Source organism: Nerophis ophidion, linkage group LG05 (genome assembly GCF_033978795.1).
Source record: "Nerophis ophidion isolate RoL-2023_Sa linkage group LG05, RoL_Noph_v1.0, whole genome shotgun sequence".
Lineage (NCBI taxonomy): Eukaryota > Metazoa > Chordata > Actinopteri > Syngnathiformes > Syngnathidae > Nerophis > Nerophis ophidion.
This window is the reverse complement of record NC_084615.1, coordinates 23,412,323-23,432,834: the sequence shown is the minus strand read 5'-3', so window position 1 is coordinate 23,432,834 and position 20,512 is coordinate 23,412,323. Positions and strand designations below refer to the sequence as shown.

The 20,512-nt window shown below is 41.3% G+C and overlaps 1 protein-coding gene across 2 annotated transcripts in view; it reads right to left on the bottom strand.

Moving 5' to 3' along the window:
* LOC133552827 (probable E3 ubiquitin-protein ligase MID2) overlaps positions 1 to 20,512 on the bottom strand; it is a 295,874-nt gene that overhangs the window by 203,312 nt on the left and 72,050 nt on the right. For both annotated transcript variants that reach the window (XM_061900338.1, XM_061900337.1), the window contains exon 2: positions 19,281 to 20,146. In XM_061900338.1, coding sequence (XP_061756322.1) covers positions 19,281 to 20,090 — 810 coding nt within the window. In that variant the 5' untranslated portion in view covers positions 20,091 to 20,146. The remainder of the gene's footprint in view (positions 1 to 19,280; positions 20,147 to 20,512) is intronic.

Sequence of the window (20,512 nt, the reverse complement as noted above, 5' to 3'; positions counted from 1 at the left end):
TTCGGCAAATGGACACTTAGGGCTGATATTTAAGGACTAAAGAGTGCAACGGGATATAGTAAAGTTCCCATATATCAGCCACAGATATATTATATTTTTCAGACTATAAGACTTAAAAGACTTCAGACTTAAAATTATTTAATTTTCTCAAAAATCGACTGCGCGCCTTATAACCCCCTGCGCCTAATGTACGGCACAAAGTTAAAGTTAAAGTACCACAATGATAGTCACACACACATTAGGTGTGGTGAAATTTGTCCTCCGCATTTGACCCATCCCCTCGATCGCCCCCTGGGAGGTGAGGGGAGCAGTGGGCAGCAGCGGTGGCCGCGCCCGGGAATCCATCCATCCATCCATTTTCTACCGCTTATTCCCTTCCGGGGTCGCGGGGGGCGCTGGCGCCTATCTCAGCTACAATCGGGCGGAAGGCGGGGTACACCCTGGACAAGTCGCCACCTCATCGCGCCCGGGAATCATTTTTGGCAATTTAACCCCCAATTCCAACCCTTATTATAGCAATTGCGACTTGTCCAGTGTGTACACCGCCCTCCGCCGGACAGCAGATGAGATAGGTTCCAGCAACCCCCCACGACCCCAAAAGGGACAAGCGGTAGAAAATGGATGGATGGATGGATAATAGCAATTCAAGCTATGGTCAAAAGTGGGAATTGCCACCAAACACATTTTAAGACATTGAACACTGTACAGCCATCCGGAAAACAAAAACCAGTGAAGCCCGGGGCCACTGATGCGTTTCTGGGTGTTGTTGATAAACGGCTTTGGCTTTATGTAGTAGAGTTTTAACTTGGATTTACAGATGTAGCGACCAACTGTAGTTAGCAGGGTTGTACAGGTACACGATATAGTATAGTGATACCAATGAATCATATTCGGAAATATACAGCCTCTGAAAAATACCGGCCCCTCCTCCAACCCACGCCCCTTGTTGTCCAACCCCCAACCCCTGATGCTGAGTGCTAAGCAGGGAGGTAATGGGTATGACTCGGCCGGGGTTTGAACTCACAACCTACCGATTTCAGGGTGGACACTCTAACCACTAGGCCACTGAGTAGTAGTAATTCTGGTTGTGCTTACCGACCTTGAATCAATTTTATTTGGTACTTTTGACAAGAACAAGATTTTGATCAAATTAGGCCTATACTGGCTCACCTGCACTGGCTTCCTTTGCATTTAAGATGTGACTTTAAGGTTTTAGTACTTACGTATAAAATACTACACAGTCTAGCTCTATCTTAACCTGCCGATTGTGTTGTACCATATATCCCAGCAAGAAATATGCATTCAAAGAACTCTGGCTTGTTAGTGATTCCCAGAGCCCAAAAAAGTATGCGGGCTATAGAGCGTTTTCTATTCAGGCTCCAGTACTCTGGAATGTCCTCCCGGTAACAGTTAGAGATGCTATCTCAGTAGAAGCATTTAAGTCCCATCTTAAATCTCATTTGTATACGCTAGCCTTTAAATAGACCCCCTTTTTAGACCAGTTGATCTGCCGTTTCTTTTCTGTGCCCCCCTCTCCCTTGTGGAAGAGGGGGGCTTCGTGACTTCAATAATAAATATGGCAATGCCATGTTGGCATTTCTTTTTTCCATAACTTGAGTTGATTTATTTTGGAAAACCTTGTTACATTGTTTAATACATCCAGCGGGGCATCACAACAAAATTAGGCATAATAATGTGTTCATTCCTCGACTGTATATATCGGTATTGGTTGATTTCGGAATCGGCAATTAAGAGTTGGACAAAAAGTGTTTGACGAGCATTCCTCAACTTTCTCAGTCTTTTTTGCCACTTGTCCTAGCTTTTTTGAAAAGGATTTGAAAATCATTGTATTCCGTTTTTATTTATGATTTACACAATGTGCAGATTTGGTCGTTGATCATAACTAAGAGGGAAAGTTTTAGTCTGCGACGATTTGAGGGACAAGTGTTTTAAGTTTAGAGCTCCGTCCCGGAACCAATAAGTCGAGGTACTACTGTATTTCATTAATTCATGTTAAATAGCCAGTTCCGTGTTGTGTGGGGGAGGAGCAAAGGTCACCACCTCATTCCATGGTGCCTAGATGAGCACCATCGGATGGGGGCGGGGCATGTGATGACGGCGAGACACAGCTGACAGGTGATTAGATTTCACAGTTGGTACGTGTTAATCTAATCATCTGTCGTCTTTAACAGTAAGTGGCCGAGAGCAGGGAAGGAAAGAGGATACGGACGTGATTGAGATTGTTTGACTAACATTCTATGTACAATAAAACTTTGTTAAAACCGCACGCTTGGCTAATGTGCCGTGTCTACAGTGGAACGGCAAAAAAGCCATTATCGGACATCTCTAATTGTGGGCATTAAGGGGAAAAAAATCCATGAATTAGCTGCTCCATTTTATAAACCGCAAGGTTCAAAATCCAGGGAATAATTAGCAGCTTGTAGTACGGAATTCACGGTACATGTGTTTGAAAAATAACAATTGATTAATTTGAATTATCTCTGAATGTCCTGAACTCCTGTTTCCACATCATTATCGAGTGGAAAAAAGAGGAGGCCTGTGTGGGTGCAGCTCGACACCCCATAGATGACGTCATGATGTTGTTTTCAAAAAAGGAATCAGGATCTAAGGGGATGCCATGCACACATCACACAGAAATTAGACAGCGCCTTAAGAGCTTATTGCTAAGGGGGGTCGGAGGGTGGGAGTGGGTGGCGGGTCGGTGTTTCGGATAAAGGAAAAAAAAAAAAAACGGAAAGCTGGGGGAAATTAAGAAAGTAGTGAAGAAGGGAGTTAGATGTGTTCCAAAACAGGAAATAATCCAAAAAGTCACGTGAATGGGGTTTTTTTTACAATCCTCTTATGAACAAAGCGAGCTATCATCAAGTTCAAAACCTTTTTCTAAGAGTCATGCTTGTACACTAGGGGTGTAATGGTATGTATTGAACCGTTTCGGTAAGGGGGTTTCGGTTCGGTTCGGAGGTGTACCGAACGAGTTTCCACACGGACATATTAGGTAGCGTACCGTACGTTGTGTAAACAATGCAGAGCGAGGCACAACACAAAGCAGGCTAGCAGCGACCAGGCTAGGACAGCATGCAAAAGCCAGAGCTGGAAGACCCTCCTGCCTCATTAACATCTCCCCTTTGGGAACACTTTGGCTGTGCCAAAGTGATATTGATACATGTCATCTCAGCATATTTTACTAAAATACCCTTATGGGCATTACATATATCAAAATCAAGTACTTACTGTACTGTTTACTTGTTGAAATACCCTTTACAAAGCTAAAAAAAAATACCCAAATGGCAACTTTGCTGCTTCCCAAATAAAAAAATAGGTAATATTTTGATATTGATACATGTCATCTCTGCATGTTTTACTAGAATACCCTTATGGGCATTACATATATCAAAATCAAGTGCCTACTGTACTGTTTACTTGTTGAAATACCCTTTACAAAGCTAAAATAAATACCAAAATGAAAACTTTGCTGGTGCCCCCAAACAATTTTTAAGTAATATTTTGATATTGATACATGTCATATCTGCATATTTTACTAGAATACCCTCATGGGCATTACGTACATATATCAAAATCAAGTACCTTCTGTACTGTTTACTTGTTGAAATGCCCTTTACAAAGCTAAAAAAATACCAAAATGAAAACTTTGCTGGTCCCCCCCAAAAATGTTGAACTAATATTTTGATATTGACACATCATATGTGTCAATATCAAAATATTAGTTTGCCCATAAGGGTATTTTACTAGAATACCCTTATGGGCATTACGTACATATATCAAAATCAAGTACCTACTGCACTGTTTACTTGTTGAAATACCCTTTACAAAGCTAAAAAAAATACCCAAATAGCCACTTTGCTCCTGCCAAAATAATACAAAAAAGTAATATTTTGATATTGACATATGTCATCTGTGCATATTTTACTACAATACCGTTATGGCCATTACATATATTAAAATCAGATACCTACTGTACTGTTTACTTGTTGAAATACCCTTTACAAAGCTAAAACAACACACCCAAATAGCCACTCTGCTGCTGCCCCCCAAAAATTAAAGTAGTATTTTGATATTGACACATGTTATCTCTATATATTTTACTAGAATAGCCTTATGAGCATTACATATATCAAAATTAAGTACCTACTGTACTGTTTACTTGTTGAAAATACCCTTTACAAAACTAAAAAAAATACCCAAGTGGCCTCTTTGCTGCTGCCCAAAAATATTTTTTGTAATATTTTGATATCGACACATATCATCTCTACATATTTTACTAGAATACCCTTATGGGCATTACACATATCAAAATCAAGTACCTACTGTACTGGTTACTTGTTGAATTACCCTTTACAAAGCTTAAAAATACTCAAATAGCCACTTTGCTCCTGCCCAAATAAAAAAAATGAAGTAATATTTTCATATTGACACGTCATCTCTGCATATTTTATTAGAGTACTCTTATGAGCATTACATATATCAAAATCAAGTACCTACTGTACTGTTTGCTTGATGAAATACCCTTCAAATTGTCATGTCTTTGTGATCATGTTCTGTTTAGTTATGTTATGTATTGTTTTTGAATCCATTATTTCCGGTTTTTGCGCACCCTAGTTTGTTTTAGTTTCCATGCCAACTATGAGTTTCACCTGGCTCATTTGTTTGGACTCACGCACCTGTCAATAATCACAGCACTATTTAAGCCTGTATTTGCCAGGCAGTCAGCCTGGCGACATCACCCTCTACACACCCTTGTTATCCATGCTGATGATCCATGCTGCTCTTTTCATACTCTTTTCTTGGTCCAAGTAAGTTTTCTTAATTCATGCCATAGTTTGCAAGTTTTTTTTATGTCCATAGTTTTGCCTTAGAGCAAGTTTTTTGTTTTCATAGCCAAGTTTTGTACCTTTGCTGAGAGCGCTTTTCGTTTTTTCCTTTTTTTTTTTTTGGAGTTAATAATAAAAGATGTCATAACTTCAAGCCATGTCCGGTCCAGTCGATTTGCACTACGGGAAAACAAACCACACCATAATCCACGTCATGACACAAATCCATTTTTGGCAGCAGCAAAGTGGTCGTTTGGGTATATATTTGCTCTAAAAAGGGCATTTTTAACAAGTAAAAAGTACAGTAAGTAATTAATTTTGATATATGTAATGCTCATAAGGGTATTCTAGTAAAATATGAAGAGATGAGATGTGTCAATGGTCCTCTTTAGTCAGAGAACTTTCATTTTAAGGCGGTACAGTTTAGATCCATGAAGGAAAGTGAATGAATGTTTATAACTGAATACATTTAGATATGCATAAAAATGTGTTTTCTTTTATATTATTTTTTCAATGAATTATGTAACGTTTATGACATCCTTTTTCCCAAAACAATATAGAATGTGAGATGCAACAGACTAATGCATACATTTATAATTTATTTTCAAAACGGTTACAAAAAAAGCGGGACCCCAAAAATGTACCGTGGGACCCCATTTTTATGCAATCTCCCGGGGCAACCAGTCTCCCCATTTCCACCCGGACAACATTATTGGGGGCGTGCGTTAAAGGCACTGCCTTTAGCGTCCTCTACAACCTGCCGTCACGTCCGCTTTTCCTCCACGCAAACAGCGTGCCGGCCCAGTCACATGATATATGCGGCTTATGCACACACACACACAAGTGTGTACTTGGTCCACAGCCATACAGTTCACACTCAGGGTGGCCATATAAACAACTTTAGCACTGTTACAAATATGCCCCGCACTGTGAACCCACACCAAACAAGAATGACAAACACATTTCGGGAGAACATCTGCACCGTAACACAACATAAACAAATGCCCAGACCCCCTTGCAGCACTAACTCTTCCGGGACGCTACAATATACACCCCCTGCTACCCCCCCCCCACCCCCTACACACCCCCCCCACAATGAAGCTGTGTGTCTTCATTGTTTCTGTAGCTGTTGAGTGAGTTTGGTTGCCATAGCTACTCATAATTTTTACCTGCCTCTGGTTAGTGGTTCCACTCTCAGCTGCGGTCAACCACTAATCAGAGAGCTATTTAGTCACCTTGCTCCCCAAGCTCAGTCCGGCGTCATTGCTCGTTTCAGGTCCGTTCCCATAGTCATGATAGTTGTTTCATGCCACAGTTTATTCTTACTATGCCATAATCTATGCTAAATATTTACTTTAACTCCAAGTGCAATCAGCATTGTTTTCTGTTTTCGCACCTTTTTGAGTGAAGATCATTAAATATGTTCCTACCTGCAAACATTGTCCGGAATAGTCCGTTTGCATCCTGGGAGAACAAACCCTGCAGTTAATCAATTCATGGTAATGTTACATTGTTATTGCATCCAGCGGCGCATCACAACAAAATTAGGCATAATAATGTGTTAATTATACGACTGTATATATCAGTATCGGTAATTTAAGAGTTGGACAATATTGGGATATCGACAGAAAAGCCATTATCGGACACCTCTAGTCCAAACATTAGATGGTGTTCTCTCGTGTGACACGCCATTTAAATGTGAATGCGCTCGAGTGTGACTAAATAATTTCCTGGCTTCTAACTAAATCCACCCCAGCAATACAGACCTGCACAAGCAGCAGGTGATGAGACACTCACAAGGTACAAGAGAATGTGTCTTGGATGGAAGTGTTTGCACCTTAAAACTGCGCACTTTTAGGCTGATCTAAGAAAGACGCCTATTAAAAGGCACAGGTCATAGGTTTGTGTAGTGACCTGTGTCTGTTAATACAACCAAAAACATAACCAGCCGGAACTAATTCACCATGTATGGAGATACTTGAGGACTGATTGATTGATTGATTGATACTTTTATTAGTAGATTGCACAGTACAGTACATATTCGGTACAATTGACCACTAAATGGTAACACCCGAATAAGTTTTTCAACTTGTTTAAGTCGGGGTCCACGTTAATCAATTCATGGTACAAATATATACTATCAACATAATACAGTCATCACACAAGTTAATCATCATAGTATGTACATTGAATTATTTACATTATTTACAATCCGGGGGGTGGGATGAGGAGCTTTGGTTGATATCAGAACTTCAGTCATCAACAATTGCATCAACAGAGAAATGTGGACATTGAAACAGTGTAGGTCTTACTTAGTAGGATATGTACATAGTGAGTTCACATAGCATAAGAACAAGTATATACATTAGAAGTACATTTGAGTTGTTTATAATCCGGGGAGATGGGATGTGAATGGAGGAGGGTATTAGTAAAGTGTTGAAGTTGCCTGGAGGTGTTGTTTTAGAGCGGTTTTGAAGATATATAGAGATGCACTTACTTTTATACCTGTTGGGAGTGCATTCCACATTGATGTGGCATATAAAGAGAATGAGTTAAGACCTTTGTTATATCAAAATCTGGGTTTAACGTGGTTTGTGGAGCTCCCCCTGGTGTTGTGGTTATGGCGGTCATTTACGTTAAGGAAGTAATTTGACATGTACTTCGGTATCAAGGAGGTGTAGCGGATTTTATAGACTAGGCTCAGTGCAAGTTGTTTTACTCTGTCCTCCACCCTGAGCCAGCCCACTTTGGAGAAGTGGGTTGGATTGAGGTGTGATCTGGGGTGGAGGTCTAAAAGTAACCGGATTAGTTTATTCTGGGATGTTTGGAGTCTAGATTTGAGGGTTTTGGAGGTGCTGGGGTACCAGGAGGTGCAAGCGTAATCGAAGAAGGGTTGAATGAGAGTTCCCGCTAGTATCCTCAAGGTGCTTTTGTTGACCAGAGAGGAGATTCTGTAGAGGAATCTCGTTCTTTGGTTGACCTTTTTGATCACCTTGTTTGCCATTTTATCACAGGAAAGATTAGGACAAGGAATATCTGCTGACGTAACAAGTTGCGTACATCATAAATTGATTTACGTGGACCCCGACTTAAACAAGTTGAAAAACGTATTCGAGTATTACCATTTAGTGGTCAATTGTACGTAATATGTAGTGTACTGGGCAATCGACTAATAAAAGTCTCAATCAATCAAAAAAAACTAATCCCTCCATCTTCTTCTGCTTATCTGTAGCAGAGAAGCCCAGACTTTCCTCTCCCCAGCCACTTCGTCCAGTGGCGTTCCCAGGCCAGACGGGAGACATAGTCTTTCCAATGTGTCCTGGGTCTTGCCCGTGGCCTCCTACCGGTCGGACGTGCCCGAAACACCTCCCGAAGGAGGCGTTCAGGTGGCATCCTGACAAGATGCCCGAACCACCTCATCTGGCTCCTCTCCATGTGGAGGAGAAGAGGCTTTACTTTGAGCTCCTCCCGGATGGCAGAGCTTCTCACCCTATCTCTAAGGGAGAGACCCGCCACCCAGCGGAGGAAACTCGTTTTTGACTTTTGTACCCGTGATCTTGTCTTTTCGGTCATACCCCACAGCTCATGACCATTGGTGAGGATGGAAACATGGATCGACTGGTAAATTGAGAGCTTTGCCTTCCGGCTCAGCTCCTTCTTCACCACAACGGATCGATACAGCGTCCGCATTACTGAAGACGCTCTTCCCTCACTTGTGAACAAGACTCCTAGGTGCTTGAATTCCTCCACTTCAAAAAAACTTAATAACTTTAAATAAAACTTCAAATTTTACCATCAAAAATGGAGAATAGAGTAAGAAATATATTCCCCCTTGACCTACATCTTCCCTGATTAGCGATGCGCGAGTGGGATTTCTTCTCCGCTGCTTTGCCATAATTGAGAAGCAGATTATACGTTACGTCGCCACTCGCCAGCCGAAGTGGAGCTTGGACTCGGGCTGCCTCTGTCCCAGATGTGGGCTAGATTTTTTTTTCTGGATTTCAAAGTGGGGAAGGTTCAAAGCCTTGGCTGCAGGGAGCATTCCCCTCCCCAAAAAAAAGCCACAAGAAAGAAGCCGTGAAGTGGAGGGGAAAGCAAGCTACTTCTCACTGTTAACTTACCCCAGTCTGCAAAGAATGAGGTGGCAGGAGAGGATGAGTGTAAAGTGGAAATAAACACCGTCTTCCTGTGGGTTAACAGGATGAAAGATGCTGAGCATCTTGAATTTCGCAGCTGTATTTAAGATAAACTCAGTTACGGGAGCTCAAATTATCAATAATGCAGAATCTGGGGATTTTACGTCCACTAAAATTGTACTTGTTTTGTAGCTGAGAACATCCGTTCTGTTGTAGTTTCCTTGGGGTGGAGTTTGGTCGCAAAATACAAATCCTTTCTGGATGTCCATCCATCCATTTTCTACCGCTTATTCCCTTTCGGGGTCGCGGGGGTGAGTTCAGCTTATTCTTACTAACTTTTCTCGGTACAGAAAACCAAGTATATATACTTATAATGTATATATATATATATATATATATATATATATATATATATATATATATATATATATATATATATATATATATATTAGGGATATATCGATATATCGCAGGTTTGTCGCTGTGCGATATAGAAAATGACTATATCGTGATATTCAAGTATACGTTCTCACGCAGTTGATTTTAGCTGCAGGCATTACACTGCTGGCTCTTCTCACTCTTTCTTGCCTCTCCTTCTCACAGAGACAAAAAACAAGCGCACCTTCTTACGTACGTTGCATACAACGTCATACACATGGTAGCATTAGCTGTGATGCTAAAGGAGTGGTGCGAGTGGTAATACGAGGGAAAGGAGGTGCGAATCTGGAAACAAATGAAGAATTAATTGCCAAGAAAAACAGCACGGGGTCCATCGTCTGGCGGTGGTTTGGCTTCAAGCGGGAATATGTTGAACTTACAACCACAATATGTCAAGTATGTGGCAAAAACGTACAAAACAAATGGAGCATTATTTTAAAAGTCACTTGCTAGAGAATGAAGAGTGCTTGAAAGTTTGCATGTCAACATCTTCGTTTGGTGTCACACAAACAAAATGCCAAAGCAACCATTTCCACATCAACACAGTATGAAAAAAATAGTTAACAACAGAAGGAGATAACGTCCACAATAACCTACCACATAGTGAAGGACATACACTATTTGATTTCCTATTATGCATCTCATTTTTATTTGACAGTTATAGAAATATCTTGGGTGTCATCATGCACAAAAAGTGCACTTAAGTTTTTTTAAACTATTGTAGTGCATTCTGGACAAAAAGTGCACTTTAATTTGGTGATGTTATGACATGTCATCTTAGTTACATAATGCACAAAAGTGCACTTTGTTTTAAACTATTGTAGTGGCATATATATCAGTGGCAATTGCTGTAAGACTGCAATGTGTGTGTATATATATCTTTCTCTTATATATATATATCTCTCTTGTATACATATATATATATATATATATATCCATATATATATATATATATATATATATATATATATATATATATAGAGATATATATATGGAGGTGAGGATTAGTGATTTAGAAGCAGCTAAAACACTGCGGAGGGACGTTAGCTGCTGGCGAAATATGACCTAGCTATGTTGTTAAGCATCACTAGGCATAGTGTTCCCAGCTCTATCTTTATTGTTGGGTTTCTGCATTTTGGTCCGGGACCCTTTGGGACTGTGTGACAAGGGGTGGCACTTTCGTGACCTCTGTGGTGCTTTTTTTGTGGACTTTTGGATCTTCCTCCCGGGAGCCTTTTGGCCATGGAGACCAGCTGCTGGGTCTCTGCTACACCGGAGTCTGTTTGGAGGGACTGGAGGAGATGCGGATGAGGGGACAGGGCTGCGGAGCTAGCACTGAGCGCTGGGACGGAGAGGCTTCGCGGTGTCTCGACTGGGTGAGCAGGTGTCGGACACCTCAGTCACCTTGGACGTATCCTCGCTCATCCATGCGGACTGGACACTGGCCGAGAGTGGAGTCGGCTGTCTTGGTTGCTTTGTTGGGTCTGCTTCTGTCTCTGGCCATGCTCCCTCCTCCCCAGCGGACAATGGCATGGAACACCGCAGAGGCCACCACAGTGTAGATGTTTATTTTACTTTTTATTCATAGCTGCTTTAATGTCTTTAATGTCCTCTGTGTTCTTTGATGTTTGATGTTTCCCTCTTACACACATGTAAGAGGGATGTGTACTATGGCTATGAGTTGTTGTTTTTTTTTTGTTTTTTTTCCCTTGGCCTCAGTCTGCACCCCGACTACAGGGCCCAGGCTAAGACCGATTTTTTAAATTTTTATTTTATTTTAATCTTCTATTCTTTTCTCCCCCCCCCCCCATGTTTACCTGTATGTCATCTTTTTTGTAAGTGGCGCTGGAAGCCGGCAGACCCGTCAGCGATCCTGTTCTGTCTCCCTGTAATGTTTGTCTGATCTTGAATGGGATTGTGCTGAAAATTGTAATTTTCCTGAAGGAACTCTCCTGACGGAATAAATAAAGTACTATCTATCTATCTATCTATCTATCTAAAGCCAAATACGTCCGTTATCCATCTTCTGTCTTTACATTGTTTCTGCTTGCAAGTGCTGCGAGTGCGTGTGTCGACGAAACACGCCTCACGGCTTTTATGCCCGCATTGTCTCTGCGGCACACATCATGTCAATGAAAATAAAAGTACCAGTATTTTTCAGAAAAGCGGCATAGTATCATTTTTTATGTATTAGTACCAACATACCGTACAACCCTATAATGCACACACATATATATATATATATATATATATATATATATATATATATATATATATATATTGCTATGATGCTAATTTAGGTTAGCCAGTCACTTACGTCATCCAACAATAAAAATACTACTTTTTAATTAATTAAACACAAACAAAAATAAAAATACTACTTTTCGATAGAGATGTCAGATCATTTTGGTCTGCCAATATTATTGGCCGATAAATGCTTTTAAAATGTAAAATCGGAAATTATCGGTATCGGTTTTAAAAAGTAAAATTCATGACTGTTTAAAACACCGCTGTCAGGAGTGGTACTCTGACGAAGGGAGAAGTACACAGCGCCAATCAACCTTTGCGTGCCAGCCCAATCACATTTACAGCTTTACACACACACACACAAGTGAATGAAAAGCATACTTGGTCACACTGAGGGTGGCCGTATAAACAACTTTAACACTGTTACAAATATGCGCCACACAGTAAACCCACACCAAACAAGAATGACAAACACATTTCGGGAGAACATCCGCACCGTAACACAACATAAACACAACAGAACAAATACCCAGAACCCCTTGCAGCACTAACTCTTTCGGGACGCTACAATATACACCCCCCGCTACCCCCTACAAAACCCCACTTACCTCATCCTCCTCATGCTCTCTCAGGGAGAGCTGCTGTTTTGAGGCATGTTGAAAAAACATAATGCACTTTGTGACTTCAATAATAAATATGGCAGCACCATGTTGGCATTTTTTTTTTCATAACTTGAGTTGATTTATTTTGGAAAACTTTGTTATATTGTTTAATGCATCCAGCAGCGCATCGCAACAAAATTAGGCGCAATAATGTGTTAATTCCACGACCGTATATATCGGTATCGGTTTATATCGGAATCGGTAATTAAGAGTTGGACAATATCGGAATATAGGAGATCGGCAAAAAAGCCATTATCGGACATCTCTGTCACGGCGGGGTCGCATCATTATGCGGGGTCATTCTCCCAGGAATGCAGAACGGACAACTCCGGACGACACCGTGATGTAGGAGATGATTTATTTGGCAAAAATCATCCTACTGCAAAATTACAGGCAAACAACTAAAAACTTAGCGCAGGAAAACTAGAACTTTGGACATGGAAACAAGAAATCAACCTACGTGTTGCATGCAGCAAACAATGACGCCAGACTGAGCGTGGCGAGCAAGGTGAATAAAATAGCTCTCTGATAAGTGGTTTGACAGCAGCTGAGTGTGGGACAGCTAATTAGAGGCAGGTGAACCCAATTAATCCCCATGGTGACCAAAATAAACCCAGGAGTGCACAGAGCAGGAACTAAGGGAGTCCAAAACTAACAGAACATAACTCAACAAAACATGACCCGGACCACGGATTATGACAATCTCTACTTTCTCTCTGGCATAAATACCCATTTTTTTATATATATATATTTATTTATTAAAGGTAAATTGAGTTTCTGGCAATTTATTTAAGTGTGTATCAAACTGGTAGCACTTTGCATTAATCAGTGCCCAAGAAGTAGCTCTTGGTTTCAAAAAGGTTGGTGACCCCTAGTTTAGGGGAACCTGCTTGTCGTCAAGGAGCAATTGTTGCCGGACACACCAGGGACTCTTGGGAGAAGAAGGAGTGCTGCGTGCCTTCCGACCCTTTCCAGTCGAGGACATGAAGATAGCTACCTATTCGGAATGATGGCCACAGGACATCTGCTGATTGGAGTAAGCGTTCCTCTGGTTTGTCGACAAATTGGAAGTTGCTGGCAGTCTTCAAAGTACCCCAAAGCTGCCACAAATGATTGGAGGATGTGGGAAGAACTGTGGACACTCTTGTGATTTTGGATCACATCGGACTGTCCACCCCGCAGGATGAATTTGAGGACGAGTCATAGACAAATTAGAGTGAAAAGCAAATTTTATTTTCACTCGCATATAAAACATTTTAACTTGGATTGCTTCGAGACTCTCCCGAAGAACAGAGACACACGGCGTGGCGAAGTTGGGAGCGTGGCCGTGACAGCAATTTGAGGGTTGCTGGTTCAATCCCCTACCTTCTACCATCCTAGTCATGTCCGTTGTGTCCTTGAGCAAGAGACTTCACCCTTGCTCCTGAAGGGTACCTGGTTAGCGCCTTGCATGGCAGCTCCCGCCATCAGTGTGTGAATGTGTGTGAATGGGTGAATGTGGAAATACTGTCAAAGCGCTTTAGGCTCCTTAAAAAGGGGTACAAAAGCGCTATACAAGTACAACCATTTACCATTTACTGCAGGCTTACACACAAACATGCATCCACAACAATATACGCCACACATACATACCCCACCCCCTCAATCCAACGCCCTTGACGCAAATCCCATAGGGGTGATGGAAGATGGTCACCGCCTGAGAGCTGCGGCCTACCACCATGACCCCGCACCCCCTTCTCTCTGTAGCTAGATATCTCGAGATGTAAAGTATGTTGTAATATGTATCTGTGCTTTGCTATGGAGGTTTTTTCCCACTCCAGACTGGGCCCCCTTAGGAGCCCAGTCTAGATTGTATTTTTTTACTCACCCTTCCCCAGCGTTTTTCCTTTTTACCATCCTTTACGGGGGCGCCTTGTGGCGATCCATCAGCGTTCATGTTCTGTAACCCAGTACACTGTTTTTTTTTGTCTAATCTTGAACGGGTTTGTGCTGAAAACAAAGTTTCGTTGTACTTTTGCAATGATAATAAAGACATATCCTATATTTTTAATGAATCAAACACAAACCTAATTGGATTGTGAATCAGGAGCAAGCACAGGTCTTTGCGAAGACACGTTAGTGGCTAAAATTATCAAGACAAAGTCCCACACGTGCGAGTCCCTCCACTTGTGTTCCAGGCCCACCCTGGTCAAGTCTATGCTGGTTGAATCAGCTTCAACTTTTGCCTCTCTGTTGTTTTTTTTGTCACACCGACTCAGCAGTCTTGCTCTATACGGGGAGAGTCTGAAAGCTCAGCGGTCACACGGAATGCCAGCTCATCGACTATTATGATGACGGCCTCCGCTATTGCTCGCAAGCGCACGGTCCCAAAAGTTGCTCCTCTCTTGTGTTGCTGAAATCTGATGATGTAGGTGCACGTAGTCGTACGGTGGCTTGAATAAGGATAAAGGCGCTCGGGAAAAGAAGGTGGCCTTTTTAAATCGTTGTCAGTGGTTTGTCCGTCTGTTTATTACAAACCCTGTTTCCATATGAGTTGGGAAATTGTGTTAGATGTAAATATCAACTGAATACAATGATTTTCAAATCCTTTTCAACCCATATTCAATTGAATGCACTAAAAACACAAGATATTTGATGTTCAAACTCATAAACTTTATTCTTTTTTGCAAATAATAATTAACTTAGAATTTCATGGCTGCCACACGTGCCAACGTTTTTAGCAAAGGGCATGTTCAACACTGTGTTACATCACCTTTTCTTTTAACAACACTCAATAAACGTTTGGGAACTGAGGAAACTAATTGATGAAGCTTTGAAAGTGGAATTCTTTCCCATTCTTGTTTTATGTAGAGCTTCACTCGTTCAACAGTCCTGGGTCTCCGCTGTCGTATTTTACGCGTCATAATGTGCCACATATTTTTGATTGGAAACAGGTCTGGACTGCAGGCAGGCCAGAAACGTACCCGCACTTTTTTTTTTACGAAGCAATGCTGTTGTAACACGTGCTGAATGTGGCTTGGCATTGTCTTGCTGAAATAAGCAGGGGTGTCCATGAAAAAGACGGCGCTTATATGGCAGCATATGTTGTTCCAAAACCTGTATGTACCTTTCAGCATTGATGGTGCCTTCACAGATGTGTAAGTTACTCATGCCTTGGGCATTAATGCACCCCCTTACCATCAAAGATGCCGGCTTTTGAACTTTGCATTGATGGTTCTCTTCCCTTTCGGTCCGGATGACACGATGTCGAATATTTCCAAAAACAATTTGAAATGTCGACTCGTCAGACCACAGAACACGTTTCCACTTTGCATCAGTCCATCTTAGATGATTTCGGGCCCAGAGAAGCCGGTGGCGTTTCTGGATGTTGTTGATAAATGGCTTTCGATTTGCATAGTAGAGCTTTAACTTGCACTTACATATGTAGCGACAAACTGTATTTAGTGACAGTGGTTTTCTGAAGTGTTCCTGAGACCAGGTGGTGATATCCTTTAGATAATAATGTTGGTTTTTGATACAGTGCGGTCTGAGGAATCGAAGGTCACGGTCATTCAATGTTGGTTTCCGGCCATGCCGCTTACGTGGAGTGATTTCTCCAGATTCTCTGAACCTTTTGATGATATAATGGACTGTAGATGTTGAAATGCCTGAATTTCTTGCAATTGCACTTTGAGAAACGTTGTTCTTAAACTGTTTGTCTATTTGCTCACGCAGTTGTGGACAAAGGGGTGTACCTCGCCCCATCCTTTCTTGTGAAAGACTGAGCATTTTTGGGGAAGCTGTTTTTATACCCAATCATGGCACCCACCTGTTCCCAATTAACTTGCACACCTGTGGGATGTTCCAAATAAGTGTTTGATGAACATTCCTTAACTTTATCAGTATTTATTGCCACCTTTCCCAAATTCTTTGTCACGTGTTGCTGGCATCAAATTCTAAAGTTAATGATTACTTGCAAAAAAAAAAATATTTATCAGTTTGAACATTAAATATGTTGTCTTTGTAGCAGATTTAACTGAGTATGGGTTGAAATGATTGACAAATCATTGTATTCCGTTTGTGTTTACATCTAACACAATTTCCCAACTCATATAGAAACAGGGTTTATAAATACAAACAGAACAATGACACGTACACCATCTGATGGGCACAGACATTTCACCCCAAGCAATGTAGGCGGAAAGGCGGTGTACATTTGCAAATACTGTGCAAAGAGCTACGTCAAAAAATGCCACCAAGATGCAGCAGCATGTAGACAAGTGCCCAATAATATATAATTACTGTAATCCCCCATTATTCCCATTATTCCCATGGACTTTGTCCAACTTTGAAAAATCAAAAAATGGTTAATATTTCCAAACTTCCCGAGGTAAATTTCCAGAAATGTACCAGAAACTTTCCACCCCTTTGCAACCTTACTCATGACACCTTATATGTATGTAATATCGGCTGCTTTACTTATAGTTGTTTGTGTGCCATAATGTTCCAGACCACAGCAAACATTACCCAGATTGCAAAGGCTGTAATAAATCCATTAGAAGAAGACAGCCTGCCCCTTCCTTTAACTTAGACACACACATCTATACCTTTGGCCATTCTAAGACAGTCATTTCCCGGAGTTATCTCACCCTCTGAGAAACCCCCATTTTACTAATGTTATCCTATTTTGTAAAAATGTGTAGAATAAATATCACATTTCAACATTTTTGTCAACGAAGATTGGCGTCAGCCTGCGACACAAAGTCATTTTGATAGTAGGCTAATATAGACACTTACATCATGTGTTGTCTTCATTATGACACTTATGTAAGGCTTTTAAAGTCATTTTGATAGTAGGCTAATATAGACACTTACATCATGTGTTGTCATCATTATAACACCTATATAAGACTTTTAAAGTATTTTTGATAGTAGGCTAATATAACTAATATAGACATTTACATCATGTGTTGGCTTTATTATAACACTTATGTAAGGCTTTTAAAGTATTTTTGGTAGTAGGCTAATATAACTAATATAGACACTTACATCATGTCTTGTCTTCGTTATGACACTTACTGTATATAAGACTTTTAAAATAATTTTGATAGTAGGCTAATATAGACACATCATGTGTTGTCTTCATTATGACACTTATGTAAGGCTTTTAAAGTCATTTTGATAGTAGGCTCATATAACCAATATAGATACATACATCATGCGTTGTCTTCATTATGAAACTTACAGTATATAAGATTTTTAAAGTATTTTTGATAGTAAGCTAATATAACTAATATAGACACTTACATCATGTGTTGTTTTCATTATAACACTTATATAAGACTTTCAAAGTATTTTTGATAGTAGGCTATTATAGCTAATATAGACACCTACATCATGTGTTGTCTTCATTATAACACTTGTATAAGACTTTTAAAGTCATTTTGATAGTAGGCTAATATAGTTAATATTGACACTTACATCATGTGTTGTCTTCATTATGACACTTACAGTATATCCATCCATTTTCTACCGCTTATTCCCTTTCGGGGTCGCGGGGGGCGCTGGCGCCTATCTCAGCTACAATCGGGCGGAAGGCGGGGTACACCCTGGACAAGTCGCCACCTCATCGCAGGGCCAACACAGATAGACAGACACCACTCACACTCACACACTGGGGCCAATTTAGTGTTGCCAATCAACCTATCCCCAGGTACATGTCTTTGGAGGTGGGAGGAAGCCGGAGTACCCGGAGGGAACCCACGCATTCACGGGGAGAACATGCAAACTCCACACAGAAAGATCCCGAGCCTGGATTTGAACCCAGGACTGCAGGACCTTCGTATTGTGAGGCAGACGCACTAACCCCTCATATAAGATTTTTAAAGTATTTTTGATAGTAAGCTAATATAACTAATAAAGACACTTACATCATGTGTTGTTTTCATTATAACACTTATATAAGACTTTCAAAGTATTTTTGATAGTAGGCTATTAAAGCTAATATAGACACCTACATCATGTGTTGTCTTCATTATAACACTTGTATAAGACTTTTAAAGTCATTTTGATAGTAGGCTAATATAGTTAATATTGACACTTACATCATGTGTTGTCTTCATTATGACGCTTATATAAGACTTTTAAAGTAATTTTGGTAGTAGGCTAATGTCACTAATATAGACACTTACATCATTTCTTGTCTTCATTATAACACTTAGATAAGACTTTTAAAGTAATTTTGATAGTAGGCTAATAAAACTAATATAGACACTTACATCATGTGTTGTCTTCATTATAACAGATATTTAAGACTTTTAAAGTAATTTTTATAGTAGGCTAATATAACTATTATAGACATTTACATCATGTGTTATCTCCATTATGACACGTATATAATAATTTTTAAAAGTATTTTTGATAGTAGTCTAATATAACTAACTGCGATGAGGTGGCGACTTGTCCAGGGTGTACCCTGCCTTCCGCCCAATTGTAGCTGAGATAGGCGCCAGCGCCCCCCGCGACCCGAAAGGGAATAAGCGGTAGAAAATGGATGGATGGATATAACTTATATAGACACTTACATCATGTGTTGTCTTCATTATGACACTTATATAACACTTTTAAAGTTATTTTGATAGTAGGCTAATATAGCTAATATAGACACTTACATCAGATAGATGGTACTTTATTGATTCCTTCAGGAGAGTTCCGTCAGGAAAATTAAATTAGTAACTAATATAGACACTTACATCATGTGTTGTCTTCATTATAACACTTATATAAGACTTTTAAAGTCATTTTGATAGTAGGCTAATATAGCTAAAATAGACACTTACATCATGTGTTGTCTTCATTATAACACTTATTTACTATATACTATCATTTACAAATGGTATACCCTTTAACAACAACTAAAGTCCTGTGGAACAGATTTAAGCCGACAGCAAAGAAAAGGGAGGACTTACTTTGAGCTTGTCGAAGCGTTCGATGAGCGAGGACACCTGGTGCTCGCGGTGCCGCCCGACCAGCTTGCAGAGGGCACAGATGAGCTGGTCGTCCACCAGGCAGTACATGTTGACCTTCTCGTTCTCGTGCTCCGGGCAGGTCAGGCCGCGGAGGTGCGTGTCGGGCACGGGCTCCACCAGGCGGTGACCGGTGAAGGGCTTCTTGTTGGGGTGCGTGGCTCGCAGGCAGCGGTCGCAGTACGACACCTCGCACGTGACGCACGTCTTGATGGCCTCGCGAGGCGGATCCTGCTCGCAGAACTGGCAGCTGATGCGCGGCTCCATTTTCGCCACGAACGCCGGGCTGTGATTGGCGTTGGTGTGGTTGGCGTGGTTGGTGTGATTGGCATGCGGGTGGGCGTGGCTGGAAGTGGCCGGACTGCTCCGGGCGCTGCTTCCGCTCGTGCCACCGCCGCCGCCACCGCCAATTGTTCCACTAATGGTGGCGGTGAACGGCCGCTGCAGACGCCGGCTCTCAGTAGGCGAATTGGGGCCGCTAAGGGAGGCCTTTTGAAAGCGGTCAATAATGTTCTGCAGCGTCACATTGCGCTTGAGGCCCTCCAGCCCGCGGTGATTCAGCGCGATGACGTAGCGACAGGTGGGGCACTGGAAGGCTGACACGGACTGGAGCGGCTTGCTGGATGAGCAGTGGGACACCAGGATGCGGTGAGCACAGTTGAAGCACAGGCTGTGGGCGCACGGCAAGAGCAGGGGGTCTTCAAACAACTCCAGGCAGATCGGGCAGGTCAGCTCTGACTCCAGTGTTTCCATCTTCAGTTGAAGCCACCTAAAGGCAACATCAAATCCCACAGAAGCTGGCCAGTTACCTGCGTCAAAAACAGGAAAAAAAGACATTCGCTCAAATGTTTATATTTGCCGATCAGACAAAACAAGACAGACGATGCAAACCTTTGCTTGGGATACAAAATGTATTTCTATGGCTATGATTACATGTGGACAACTGGTATATTTTGTATTTTCCACTGCTTCTGGCACCATATGCCCTCATTCTCTCTTCTCCTTCCTGGCTGTTTATCTGTAGTTTTATGCGGTTGTTAGCACAGCGCCTTGCTGTGCTGGGGATAAACAGAGCTGCTTTAGTGGCGAGCTACCTCTGAGCCAGCAAAGCACACTGCAAAAACTGAAATCTAAGTAAGATGAAATCTCTCAAATAAGGGTGATATTTGCTTATT